Source organism: Poeciliopsis prolifica, unplaced genomic scaffold (genome assembly GCF_027474105.1).
Source record: "Poeciliopsis prolifica strain line A6 unplaced genomic scaffold, Auburn_PproV2 SCAFFOLD006, whole genome shotgun sequence".
NCBI classification, from domain to species: Eukaryota; Metazoa; Chordata; class Actinopteri; order Cyprinodontiformes; family Poeciliidae; genus Poeciliopsis; species Poeciliopsis prolifica.
This window is the reverse complement of record NW_026562381.1, coordinates 2,222,353-2,237,147: the sequence shown is the minus strand read 5'-3', so window position 1 is coordinate 2,237,147 and position 14,795 is coordinate 2,222,353. Positions and strand designations below refer to the sequence as shown.

General features: G+C 36.5%; 1 protein-coding gene across 1 annotated transcript in view; it reads right to left on the bottom strand.

Moving 5' to 3' along the window:
• Positions 1–742: 742 nt before the first annotated feature.
• Positions 743–14,795, bottom strand: part of sash3 (SAM and SH3 domain containing 3) — a 14,954-nt gene continuing 901 nt past the window's right edge. The window contains exons 2-10 of the mRNA XM_055031211.1: positions 12,124–12,314; positions 7,444–7,539; positions 5,385–5,518; position 4,746; positions 4,550–4,685; positions 3,857–4,008; positions 2,643–2,855; positions 2,412–2,556; positions 743–1,458 (exon numbers count right to left, since the gene is read on the bottom strand). Of these exons, the coding sequence (XP_054887186.1) occupies positions 1,163–1,458; positions 2,412–2,556; positions 2,643–2,855; positions 3,857–4,008; positions 4,550–4,685; position 4,746; positions 5,385–5,518; positions 7,444–7,539; positions 12,124–12,180 (1,230 nt within the window). The 5' untranslated portion in view covers positions 12,181–12,314 and the 3' untranslated portion in view covers positions 743–1,162. The remainder of the gene's footprint in view (positions 1,459–2,411; positions 2,557–2,642; positions 2,856–3,856; positions 4,009–4,549; positions 4,686–4,745; positions 4,747–5,384; positions 5,519–7,443; positions 7,540–12,123; positions 12,315–14,795) is intronic.

Sequence of the window (14,795 nt, the reverse complement as noted above, 5' to 3'; positions counted from 1 at the left end):
GATACTTTGAAGGAATCATTATTTATGTTTTCTTAGTTATCAACACTGTGATTCTCTGTATTTCATTCAAATTGCTTCACTTCTTTTTACTTGATCTGTGTGTCCATTAAATAAACAATGTTGTCTTACTAAAAACTGACTATTTTAAATACTTTTTTTCACAATTTGAATATTGTTTTGTATGCAGACGTTAGTGGCCTGCTGTTGAAGTGGCCTCAGAATTAAACAAAATTGATGTTTAAGTTACGTTTGAGCAGCAACAAATTTTGTGCCGCTATAATTTTAAAGATATTTATAAATGTTTCCAGAGGTCATCAAAGATTAACAAGTTGGTGTCAGTCGACTGCTTCTACAGTTTTAGCAGCACAAAACAGCACAAACATAATATTTCTTTTAATTTTGTGAATATGGACTGGATAGTGGACCTTTGACCTCTAGAAACATTGATTAATATCTTTAAAATGAAATCTGTTTGACACCAACTTTACTCTGCTGTTAGTTGGCTCATCAAAATGTTGCTGAAGATGGTACTATTGTAAATATTACTCCCAGAATGCACTGCATTAGGAAGGGGAGGAGCTTCAGGAAAGGAAACTGATGTCATAATTTATCAGCTACTGTCTCCATAGAAACTAGTGGAAAACAAAAAAAATAACCAAATACTTGTGAATTAACGCAGAACTAAGAACCAATTTAATCAGGGATTAACCAAGGTAATTTACACTCCACTGATTAAAGTTTATTTAATTTATTTACAGTCACAAAAAACATATCAGTTTAGATACATGAAAAATGTGAAGATAGTTTACATTCATGAAGGAAAAAACCGAAAACATAAAGGACAGAGTGAAATCCTTGAATGTTTTAGCTGAAACATTATACAACAAAATATGCCTCAAGTAAAATTACACCATCATATTTTACAAGTTGGTTAAAAAATCCGCCATCTGTGCAGCTGGTAATAGTTTGTGCAGCTTGTAAGCGAGCTGTGAAATGATTGGTATCGTGGGAAAATCATCCTTCAGTAACGGACAGCGTGCTCGTTCAGGGTCCTAGCAGAGAAGTGGCGCTATCTGCTCTCTTTTGATGAAGAGAGGCTTTAAACGCTGATCACAGCTTCAGAAATGAGACGGGAATGTTTGAGAGAGTTTTCCATCACCTGTCACTGTCCTTCGTCCACCGTCAGCTCCTGCAGCTGTTCCTGGACAGCCTCCAGGTTCTCGGCCTCCTGCGTCTCCTCTGACTTCTCTTCTTCTTCTTCTTTTTCTTCTTCTTCTTCTCCTTCTTCTTTCTCTGTTTGCCGGTTTGACTCTTCCTCCTCCGTCTTCGGCTCCTCGCGGCCGTTCTCCAGGTTCTCTGAGCTCTCAAAGCAACCCGAGTCCCGCGGCTCCTTCAAGTGTTCAGCTGGTCTCTCCTCCTCCTCCTCTTCATCGCCCTCTGGTTCAGACTCGTCTTCAGCTGAAAGATGGAAAATAAATCAGGGTTAAACACAAAAGCCTTCAAAGTATTTTACCTAGTTTCTAGTGTAAATATCTTACTGCAATTGAAATATGACAAAATTAACTTCAACTTTTCAGTCAATAATTCCTTAATATTGCCTGAAGAATTATAGTTTCATTGGCAGATTTTTTCAATTGTAGCTATAGTCTCAGTGGAACAAATAAAAATATTTTTATAATATATGAGTAAAATGTCTTGTTCCACTGGCATACATGTCACTTATAACTAATAATGTAAGATTTGCATGTCAGTTTGTGTAATTAATGACTTTTTAAGACATTCAAACAGGTCAAACTGAACCAGGTTTCCCTTTATGCTGATGATATTTTGCTTTTTATTTCTAATTCCCAAATGTCTTTTCTGTTTGTATTGTTCACTTATCTAGTTTTGCTAACTTTTAAGGTCATAAATTAATTATTTTTTGCTTGTAAACTTCTCTTTTGTAACAAATAAGAACTCAATGAATTATGAACATTTTTACTCAACGTTTATTTTGTCCTTTCATGATCTCCTCATTTTATATCCTGGAAAGAGAAAACTAAATAATGAATTCCATTATTTAACTTTAAAATTAAATGGTATTTGGCTGACTTAGTCTAAATTTAAACCAGAATTACAATAAATGACTAAATAATGAAGAGCTATACTTAAATTTGCCACTTGACATGCTGGTTAAATTATAATTCAGCAAAAGTAAACCTAACCAGTTTCTCAGTTTTTTTTTTTTTTGGTAAAATGTCACTGAATATGCGTTAAAAGGAATTAAATCTGACAGAAAAAGCCAGTTGTCTTAGTTTTCCTCCTAAATAAAAACATTGTTCAAAACTTTATTTCCAGTTCCTGGTCTGAGCAGCAGCCGTCGAGCAGCATTAATCTGAAATATGACGGGATTGTGCCGTGTTTGGACATACAATCTCTGAGCAGGTCAGCTGCGTTCAGGATCTTGGAGCGGTGATCTGGGTTTGTGATGTTCAGATCATTCAGGTGAGACTCCTTCAGCCCGGTGAAGTCCTCCAGGCTCTGGAAGCCGTGCATGGACAGCAAGGAGCTCAGCTCCTGAAATGTAAACAGTGTAAAACTCTCATCAGACTGGGATTAATGTGTGGACAGGAACCAGAGAGGCAACAGCTCGGCCCACGTACCGTCAGGCCAATGCGGTCCAGAACTTCCTCCAAGGTTTTGGGCTTGGATTTGGACCGGCTGCCTTTGCTGTGGCAGCGTTTCCTCCTGGTTGGAGGCGTCTCATCGGGCAGAAGGTTGACATAGATGAACTTGAAGGATCCCACTTTGTTGTTGAGCTTTCCTGTCCAGGTTCCCACGGGGGGCTTGTCAATGATGTGGATAATGTCACCTTTCTGTGAAATAAGACGCAAAGCATCGAGATGAGGGTTTGTTCTAGTAAAACCTCGGAAACCCTCATTAAAGGGGCCTATTTTGTACCTCAATTTGGGTCTCAACTGCATCTAAACACAGTTCAAATGCTTAAAAAAACACCCTGTCATTTTGTGGCTATAAATGAATGTTTTTTGGTGTATGGAAAATGAGCCATTTCAAAAACAAATCACATTTGATGGCATTTCGCCGTTACCTAGCAACCCCAGCAGAGTTCCACCTGTCACCTAGCAACCCAAGCAGATCTCCAGCACATTTGGTCAGTAGGTTTTACTATTGCATGCTCTGTACAATGGCTGCTGGAAAACATAATTGTTTTGATGTTGACCTACAGTCCAGATACCAGTTGGTTGTGCCGGATGCTCTACTTCTGCTTATCAAAGATTTGAGGTAATTTCACTGACATCTTTTTTTCAGCCATTTTTAATGAGTATAAATAGAGGTGGGTGGCTCAAGTCAAAATAACCAATATAAATATTAGTATCAATATCAGTGTCAGTGTGGCAAGACTGATGCTTAAATTTTACCAGAGTTGTGGGCTGAATTTGAAAATGTTGAATTTTCAAACTCAGAAATGTTCTTGTTTTTTTTTTTACTATTTTTGGTGGAAATGTACAACCCCTGTTTTCTATCTGATACGTGGATCTACTAAAACAACTCTTTCTGAAAAGAGCTCAAAACAGCAGAACTGGGCAAACTAAAATATTATGATTTTGTGCAAAAAAATGTAATGGACATATTTTGTATCACCTATAGAAGTATCTTTTTTTATTTACTCTTTTTTTTAATGTTTTTCTTAGATTGAGTCAATGTGTTTAGACATTCAGAAAGAGTCGGGCCCTGCAGATTATTCTTCCTGTGCAGAATAATAATCATAATATTTCATGGAGCTAACAAGCTCCCAGGAGGACAACAACAACCAGACAGCAGACTCAGCTAAAGGCCAGATCACAGACAGACTCACTTGGAGTTTCAGCGACTCCACATCGTAGGGGCTGGGAGTGAAGTCGGTGTGGACCACGGCGCGGCCGCAGAAAGGCCCGTTGTAGGCGCTGTCCTCCAGCCTCATGCTGTCCCGCTGGCAGTACCCGCTGTCCAGGCTCTGCCTGTCGCTGCCTGAAGACAACAGACGATTAGGGCTGGACAATAAATCAGTAACAATATGTATCACTATAGACAGATAATAATAATAATGTTGTAAGTAAATAATCTGCAAACAGAATAAGTACTTTTTCATCAGTATTAAGGAATTATTGACTTTAATCAAGCTCCTATATTAACATTAATTTAGTTTTGTCTTATTTCAAGATATTTTCAATATAAACCAGATAAAAATATTTGGTAAGGCTTTTAGTTTTTGCAATGGGGGAGATTTTGCTCATCCCTTCTTCTTTCATTCTTTGCAAAATTATTAAAATCTATTTTTTAAGCATCTGTCAGCAGATGTCAAATATTTATGAGGTTAAATTTTTCCTTTTAGGAAGAAATAATAATGGTAGTCCCAATTATTTCTGAGTGGTGAAAACTTGTCCAAACATAAAAACTGTGACTCAGTCACAGTGAATTCAATGTTTTCTCTGAGCTATTAAATTTGACCGTAAAAGGGCAGCATGTTTGTTTGCCTGTGGGTTTTCTGTGGTGGTTCTTGCAGGCTTACTGGCAGAGAGCTGGCGGCTCACTGGGCTGGGGGTCGTGTCCTCTGACCCCGTGGAGCAGACAGACGTCCTCTGTCCCACACTCATGTCTGGAAGAAAGTCAGAGGAGACGGGGGACAGCTCCTCGCCGCTCTCCGCCTGGAGAAAAACAACATTTAAATAAACAAGTTTATTTTTAATTAAACCAAATCACAAAACACTAAATATCAATGAAATATATTGAACTGATGGTAGTCCTGTTTTTCTTGCTTGAATAGCAGCCAATAATGAAAAGAATTAGAAAAACATTCATTCAATTTAAATTATTTCTGCTAAATATTATTTGTGTTATCAAAAATTATTTGAAATGTTGATCAAATTGATCAATAAATAAATTCACTTCATTTTGCATATTGAAGAAAGTATATTCATTTACATGTCTAAATCAATAAATATTGAAATGAATATTTAAGTGAATAATAAATAAATAAATATGCATTTATCTAAATAAACAGAGAAACGTATTTATTTATTTTACTAAATAAATAAAAAATAAATATTTATTAAAAATTATTAATTAAAAAACATAACCTAGCAGAGAATTGTATTCTCAAAATTTAACTTAATCAAACATTTTTAAAAAAATTGATCAAGTTAATCTGTTAACTATTTCTGTATTTTATTGAAATAGATGCAGCTCATTTTCTGACCACAAGAGGGAGGCAAATAGCTCAGAAAAACAAGCTTGAAGTCTTTTTAAATAAGGTTGATCTGAAACCCGGACTGGGCTCTTTTTTAGGGCTGCAGACATTTTTCTATTACATTTTGTAAGAATTTAATTTGTCAGGTTTTTCTCACCCCTCCTCAGCCAAGGCCTTCTGCACCATCTTGGATGTTTTCCGGGTCATCGTACGGGAGATCACGTTGCGCCACTTTTTCCCAAGTTTGCTGCCACTTTTCACTACTTCTTCTTCTGTCACATTGTCTCCCACCTAACACAATACAAAAAAAATAAAAAAAAACACCAGATGTCTATCAACGCCTGTCAGGTTACAAGAGATCACAGAAAGTCTAACACAGCGACCTGTTCCTTTAATGTCACAAAGGCGAAGCCGGTTTATCGTGATCGCACAGGCAAAAAATGGTTGAATTCTCATGAACTAGAAACCGTGCAGGTTTGTGGTCTTGGTGTTTGAGAACCCACACACACCCCCACACACACACACGCACACGCACACACACACACACACACACACCTGCTTCCTGGTGATTCAAGGAAACTGAGGTTCTCACTGTTTTTGTTACTCAATAGTTTGGATTACATACAACATGAATACATTGCAACAAGCAACATGACGTCTCTTGGTCAATTTGTTTTTCTGACCAACTAAAGTCGCCATCTTTAGCCATTTCAACCCTTCCTAAATTCATTGTGTACCTGGAAACAAACCATTTCACTTTCACATGACCAAACTGTTGCCCATCAGTTTAATTCCCAAAGTTAAGTTTATTATAAGTAACTTTACAACTTGTTTTAAGTTAATAATTATTTTAAAAGTACTAGCTCCACTGACACTGGAACCAGAACTTTATCAAAAATCGACACATTAGCAATGAAAACATGTCTATTGTTTGGCATTGGTTTGGCTATGGGTGATTCTTCATGTCTGCATTTTTACCATTATTATTTCTGTTAGCATCTTGTTAGCATCACGGCCTTTACTAACTCATGTTTCAGACAGGAAATGAGCAGAGAGGCCAGGAGAGAAAATCATGCAGCAAAAGCCTTGAGGTTTTTATTAAACACAAAATTACATCATCAGGGAGTAACAGCATGTACAGCCACACACTGCAAAAAACGCAAAATCTCACTAGTCTTTAATGCAAATATCTTAGTACACTTGAATTGAGAGAAAAGTAGCAAGTAACTTTTCAGAAAGAAGTAGTAGTTTGTTTTAATTCCTTAATATTTATGAAAAATAACTATTTCCATTGGCAGATTATTTCACTTAAGACATTTTTCATGTTATGAGTGAAATAATTTGCCAGAGTTAGTAGCATTTTTTTATTCACATTAAGAAATTATTTATTTAAAATAAGCTTCTACATCTTGTTGAAAAGTTACTTGTAAGTTTGTTTTGTCTTATTTCAAGTGTATTAAGATATTTGCACTAGAAACTAGACAAGAAAACTTGGTAAGATTTTATGTTTTTGCATCAATTCAGTCTAGTCAGTTATGCAAATGGAGAAGAATCTAATCTGACACTTTAATGCAACCAAACCCACAGCAGTGTTTACCTATAAGCTGTCCAATCAGGACACAAATAAAGTGTTTCTTTGCTGAAGTATTTAATTCTCCCTCAGATTTCATGGCTGAGTTAATTTGTCGGATTAAAACCTGATAACGGCGAGAATTCAACGTGTTATAATCTCCAGGGAAAGGCCCGTCAGATGCCAGGTTAATGCTTTCTGCTTCTGCTCAGCCTGTCTGACGCAGAGGCTCTCTGCTTGACTAGCTGTCACCAGAGGACATCCTGTCTGCTCGGTGCTGTCATCTGCACCGCACTGCTTCTCCTTCTTACTTCCTCTCCGCTTCTGTACTTCTGCACTCTTTCGTCCTCTAACTCGCTCATCACTGCCGAGAAGTGACAAACCCTTTCTGCTGGGAGATTCACAGAAAATGTAAAGCGGCTGATTTAAAAAAAAGAAAAAAAAAAGGGGAAGCTGAAATGTATCTTTTTTCAGTCACAACTGACAGTAGTGGGGTTTCTCTCTGGGACTGAAGAAAAATGAGGAACACTGTGAAAACACTACCTGTAGGAAGAACCATTCAGGAACTTAAAATGACAAACATTGAGGCGCCTACTTCCACTTTTCCAGCCTTTTGTTTCAAACTGGTTTTGGGTGGGAGACTCACATGCTCATCTAAGGTGAACTCCTTGTCTGGCGTGCAGGGGGAGGTGGGCTTGTGCTTCATGAAATCCTTGAAGCTGCTGGACCTCTGCAAGGTGAGCTGCAAAACACAAAAAGGCTATGAAGAAGAAGCACAAACTGCAGAGGCGCAAACACACAAAGAAGCACCAGATAAGCGACTGTTGGTGCACAATGGCTGCTGCTCGGTGATTCAGTGCTGCAGCGCTGATAAGGCTTCTGCTCTTATCTTGTACAGGTTAAACAGTGAAAGTGCAGCTGGATTTCTGATTATGAAAACGCTTTATTTGAAGGGACGTGCATAAAACTCACAGAAACCACAACTGCTATGAACACAACAGAGTCTTAATAAATGTTTCTGATTCTTGTCATTAAGTGTCACTTTGTAACATTTTCAATGTCATCAGAGTAGAAAATACTTGATTGACCCGCAAGGGAATTGCTTATTAGTTATTTGAGAATACAAATATAACAATGAATGATAAAATGTATAAAACATTTAAATATGAATGTCTAAGAGTGCTTTAAATAATTAAAAACTCTATTAAAAGTGATAAATTTGTATTACATAGTGAATAATGACACTTTTGAATGTCCATTACAAGTGTAAACATTGCATTAAAAGTGTCATTATTTACTAAATAAAACTTCCTAACATTCACAAAGACTCCTTCATGTTTCTGACATTTATATCACTGCCCTTCAAATCAAGTGTTACCAAATTATTTTAGTATTTTTACACAAACACTGCAAAAACACTAAATCCAACCAAGTGTCACACATATCTCAGTGCACTTGAAATGAGACAAAACTAACTTATAAGTAACTTTTCAGAAAGATGTGGGAGCTTGTTTTAAGTAAATAAAACTTTAATATTGATTAAAAAGTTGTAATTCCACTGCAGATTATTTCACTTATAAAGAAACATTTTCCCCTAGTACTTTTTAATCAATAGTAAGGGATTATTTTACTGAAAACAAGCTTCTATATCTTGCAGAAAAGTTACTTGTAAATTAGTTTTGTCTTATTTGATGTTTGCACTAGAAACTGCACCAAACACTTGTTGTTTTTGCAGTGCAGCCAGATTTCTGTGTCCACAGCTTTCTGCAGGTTGCAGCTCTACCTGTGACTTGCGTTTGTGTAAATATAGAGCAGAAAGGAAATGAGGGCAGCTGCTAAACAGCTGTCTCTGAAATAAACCGCGCCACTAATATAGAGCGCTCAGCTGAAGTATTAATATCTTTGGACCTTCTTCACATTCTGTTAAAAGGAGAAACTGAACTTTATCTGGATTTTTTCTGATGGACTGACAGAAAGTTGTAGGTATTTCAACCACCAGCAGGGCCGGATTTACAAGGATGTGGGCCCCTGGGCTGGAGCCAGTTTTGGTGCCCGAAAATGTCTCCACAAGAAAAAAATACTTTAACAGTCACTGTACATTAATAATGTAATAAAAATATAATAAGCATTATACCGATAAATCCATGATGTTCCCAAAGAAACTGGCTGTGAGTTCATAATTTACCAACATTTAAATATTGTTTATTTTTATAAAACTTCCAAAATGTTAACACAACTCATCTAATTTGGGGATATTAGTTTTATTTAACTACTCAGAACCTGTTTAAGCTTTTCTACCTGAGTCAATTTGCCAACTTTCTAAATCACATTTTGATCATTTAGTGTTGAAATGTTTTTCTCAAGCTCTTTGAAAATTATTTTTGGTAATTTTTTTCCAAGTCTTCCTACAGATTCTTAATTAGATTTAAGTTTGGACTTAGACTGGGACATTTTAACTTTCAGGTTGTGCTGGAAGGTGAACCTTGTACCCAATTTCAAGTATTTTGTAATTTTTCTTTCAGGATTATCCTACATTTAGAGGAGGGCAAAGTACTCAAAAACTGTTATCAAATAAGATAACAGTTACTTCAATCACTCAAGTAAGAGTAAAAAAAGTATTTGGAAAGAAGTCTACTCAAGTACTGATTGAACAAATGATCAATCATTTAATGTTTTAAAATTACATCTTCAGAAGGACTTCTTATTTTGAGAACCAAAATGACAATAAATCATACAAATAAAAAATAAAATCAGGAAAATTAAATGTTTTCCAATAAAAAAACATATAAAACTTTAACACAACTGCAGGTGTGCATCTGGTGAATATTTGGTTTAAACATGTTTTTTTCATTCAGTATGTAGAGAAAACAGAAATTTTATTCAAGTAAGAGCAGAAATAATTCATAATAAAATTACTCAAGTAAAAATGAGAAGTACAGTGTAGTAAAATACTCTTAAAAGTATTTCCTTTCCCCAAAAAGTTACTGAAGTAAATGTAATTGATTAGATGTAACTAGTTACTACTCCTCTCGGTTAAATGCAGTTCTGACTTTGTGAATACCAGTAAAATATATTTCCAGTCTGCGGCTGGTAAACATGCAGCTGGTATTAATATTAGAAACCCTGGTAGTTATTTGTTTATACCCAACACAGGTTAAATCAGCAATTGGTTGGTTTTGTACATGAACCCCAAAAAGTTTCTTATCTGACCAGAGAATCTATTTACCGTTACTTGTTAGTTACTTGTTTGTAGCGCCCCCTACATGTCTGATGGAAAATTGCAACAGAACTTTTAAAGGATTTCTGTCGGTTTTGACTTCGTCTCTTGTCACTCGTCCATTTATACGCGACTTCTGGAGTGAAAGACGAAGAGTTAAAGTCTTCTTGGCTGCTTGCTAATGTCCATTTTCTCTAAAGTTTTCAAATATGAACATTTATGATTACAGTAAAAACAAGCTGACTCTGTTTATCAATTAGTTGATTTCTTAAAGCAAGTTTTTTGTTTTCAAGCTATTAAAATGATGAGTATTCATTTTACACAAGTCCAAGCTAAATAAAAATATTTTGACCAAAACAAACCCCACAGCATGATGCTGCTAACACCGTGCCTAATGGTGGAGATGGTGTATTTATAGCATTCCACCTTGCACAGCATTCTGCTTGTAACCCAGACAGTTTAACGTCGTGGTGAACTTTTTTTTAGGTGCATCAGAGTTCTCATCATAAGAATATTGATTTAACTTCAGTTATTGATAGTAAATAAAAACAAAACTGACAATATGATCAGAAATGTTATTTTTCTTTACTGTTTGTTGCACTAGAGCTTAAATAAATGTCATTAAATTTGAAAATATGATTACAGTAACTGTGTAGTTTAGTGATTTAAATCTAACTTTTTAAATTGATCCTGAAGAAGCCTGTTTTAAATCAATATTGCGTTTATGATGGTATGAATGCTGGGCCATGAGGTGACAATCACACAGTTACCTAAAGAATCACAATCTTTATCATTTCCACAAAATATTGCAGTAAAACTGTAACTGCATGTCGCCTGGAACTAATCAGAGTAACGCGGCCTTATAAATTATATAATTTTACTTGTAAAAATGTGATAAGACAGGAATCTGTTTTCCCACCTGTGCTCTACTTTGTGTTGTATTTTTGCACAAATCTCAGTAGATTTGATAGAAGTCTGTGGTTGTATTGTGAGAGAAAGGTTAAAGAGAACTTTTGCAAAGATCTATAAGTGATGAAAGTAGCAAGACAACATCAGACTTTCAGACTGAATCTTTAAAATATGGTAATTAGGATGTCAGAAAATAGGAAATACCAGTTTTCATACTTCCTCATCATCGATGTTTGACATTTAGTGTATGTCCAAGTCCTGAAAAATTATTTCTTTGCTGTACAAATTACAGTTTTCTTACACACGTTCTGAAATTAGAAACTTCTGTTAACCAAATCGGTTGCGATTTTAACTCCTTTGCATAACAAGCAGAGTTTTCCCTCTATCTGTGGCGGAAACTCTTTGTCTCATTTTCCGTCGAACTGTGGCGCAGCGCAAAAATCTTATCGCAGCTTATCCTTTTTTCTCTGCGTGCTGAAACCACAGGAAATGGGCAAAGCTTGAGCAACTGCTGCCAGCCAATCATTGCAGGCGTTTTAGCAAAGTCAAAAACCTGAAGAATTAAAACCACAGGTGAAGTCAGACAAACTCGCTGACCTTTAACATCTCAAAGTTTTGCTGCAACATGATCGAATAAACTGAATAGCCACAACGAGGAGGTGCTCCGGTCTCTATCTCCCTGAGCAAATACAAATGTTTTCTGAGAACAAAAGCGAGATGTGTAATGACAAGATGTCAATCAGACCGCAGGAGCAGAGCTGAGGATGGAAAATAAGGGCACTGGTGTCGAGTGTGGGAGGCGTGCTGATTTGGTGACAGCTGGAGATGAAGCCGGCTGAAGCCACCGAGTCTTTTCTGACTCAATCTGCATCTGCAATGAATCACCAGGCCAGAACAGAGGAACTCACAAAGCATAAGCTGCAGCACATAGTTAGGAAATACACAAAAGGACCTAAACTAGTTAAACATACGAGAGGTTTCTAAAGTTCTGCGTTTGTGGGGCTTTCAGGTTGACCGCAGAGCTCTGCACTAAGTTGAACTGACATCCTGTGTTTAAAAGACTCAGACAAAGCCAGCAGAGTGTGATGGAGTTCACTGGAGTTTCACTACAAAACGGTAAAAACATGAAGCTCAGTTTTATACACACCAATCAGGCTTTATTGTTAGTTTCCCAAAACAAAGCCAGAAGAAGAAACTCACCTTCTTCTTCTGCGTCTGCTCCTTCTCTGAGGCGTTCGATGGCCTTCGCCTCAGCATCTTCTTACACTTTTCTCTCCGGACAAGAAAAGCTGTGGGAAGGCTGCAGAGTTTAATCACCTAACGACGTCTGTCACCGCGCTGCCACGATCCGGAGAGAGGTGAGGAGAAAAGGAAGAGGGCTGAGGTGCACTCTGTTGCAGAAGAGTGAAGTGAACAAGTCAGGAAGTCACATGGGTGCAATGAAACCAAAAAGGCAAACCCTGTTTCTGCTGCTCAGAAGCTCAACAGGGCTACTGGGTTGGTTACACGCATTACTCATGATTGCATGCCATTAGCTTCCGTGAAAAAAGCGAAGTTATTCGCTCAACAGTTCTCAGGCTCCATTATGGCAAGTTCTACACTGCAAAAACACAAAATCCTACCAAGAGTCTTTGTCTAGCTTCTAATGCAAATATACACTTGAAATAAGAGAAAACTACCTTAGAAGTAACTTTTTAGCAAGATAAAGCTTGTTTTAAGACAATAATTCCTGAAAAAGTCCCAGCTCCACTGGCTAGGAGCTAGGACTTTATAGCTCCTAACCATAAACAAAAAAATTTTCTCATGTTTTCAGTGAAATAATGTATCAAAGAACTAGAACTTTTTCATCAATATGAAAGAATTATTTACAAAGAACAAGCTCCAATAACTTGATGAAAAGTTACTTGTAAGTTATTTTTGTCTTATTTCAAGCACACTGAGATATTTGCATTAGAAGCTACAAAAAATTACTTGGTTGGATTTTGTGTTTTTACAGTGATGACAACTTCTGCACTGCAAAAGCATAAAATCTTATCAAGTATTTTTGGTCTAGTCCAAATATTTATCACACTTGAAATAAGAAAAAACTAACACACAAGTAACTTTTTAGCAAGTTATACGAGCTTGTTTAAAGTAAGTAATTACTTAATATTGATGAAAAAGTTGTAGTTTCACTAGTTAAATAATCTGCCAATTGAACTAGCACTTTTTCATCAATATCAAGGAATTGTTGATTTAAAAGAAGCTCTTATGTCTTGTTACCAAAATACTTGTAAGTTGTCTTATTTCAAGTGTGCTGAGATATTTGCATTAGAAAGTACAGCAAAGTGTTTTGAAATGTGAAAAGATTTAAAGAATTTTTTCCAAATGCAAGTTGCTCAAAATCTAATAACTTTGTTCTTGAGGTCATGTATAAGTAAAAAAAAGTCCCTCTTGTTTATTTATACTATTCAGACCACAACAACAGTTTTACAGCTTTACGGTCAACATTTCAAAATGTATTCATAGTGTGGAAGTGAAAGATGATCAAGGATGACATATTTGGATATTGCAACGACTCTGCAGCTGCCAAACACCAGGACAATCGCTGCAGCAAATGTTCATGCAGCTAATAACTCATGAGATAAATTTGATGCAACGTTAGTCACAAGTTCCAGAAGAGACGGCCGTTGGACAAAAATACAGGAGTGACTCAGAAAAATGTCTGCATTTTTTTAAAAACATAGTCAGGCTGCAGGACAGGGAGGCAAAAGCACGATCTGGCAGTGAGTGCAGAGAAGGAAGTTCAGGCAACTTCAGCTTGTTATTTCAGTGGTGTGAAAACCACATGAGACGAAGATGCCCTGTTTGAGTTTCCTGTCATTTGACTGCAGGTTGGCAGCCAAACTCATCTGTCTTTATGATCACAAAAGTATGAAAACAACAACCAGCAGCTGAGCAGCGGTACAGTGATAAATTCACAATGTGCAACCTCAAAGCAATGACAGATTAAATGTAATGCAGACAAAAATGTCTTGTTATGAAAAATTACTCAATATATAAGATGTAAAAGTATTTAAACATAAATTATTAATAAATGCAGTAAATGTTTGTCCACTGGTTGTGCTGTGGAACAATATTTCCTCAAACGCTGTGACCTCATTTTGTTTATAATCCAGATGTAAACAATGATGCAGCTACAAGTCAACTTGTTACACCTGAGTGCACTGCAAAAAAACAAACTCCTCCCAAGTGTTGTAGTGTAATTTCTAGCACAAATATCTTAGTACACTTAAAATAAGACAAAACTAGCTTACAGGTATGTTACCTGTAAGACATGTTTTAAGTAAATTATTCCTTAATATTGATCTGTGAAATCTGCTAGTTCCACCAGCAAATTTTTGCATTTATAAAAAGACACTTTTCCAAGTTACAGGTGAAACAATCTGCTGGTGGAACTAATAGTTTTTCATCAATATCAAGGAATTTTTGACATAAAACAAGCTGTTATTATTTTCAAGATAGTGGCTCGTATTTCTGACAGTAGGCAGACAGGAAAGAGGGCGAGGAGAGGGGGCAAAGGTCGCCGGGACCGGGAGTCGAACCCTCGACGTCCGCGTCGAGGACCAAGGCCTCCAAACCGAAACTGTGACATTTAGAAATAAATGAGTATCATGGTGAAAATGTGACTTAGAAAAATTAACTTCTATTTTTAATGTTTTTTGTCTTACGAGAGGCTAATTATCCTAAATTATTGCTGTTAATTTTCGACTGTGGCACCAAATATAAAGCACTGTTTGGTTCATTTAGAAATTCAACCTCGACAGGTTTTAATCTCCTTCTATCATTTTTCCTAGAGCATAAATGTGTATTTGGATTTTAACAATAAGTGT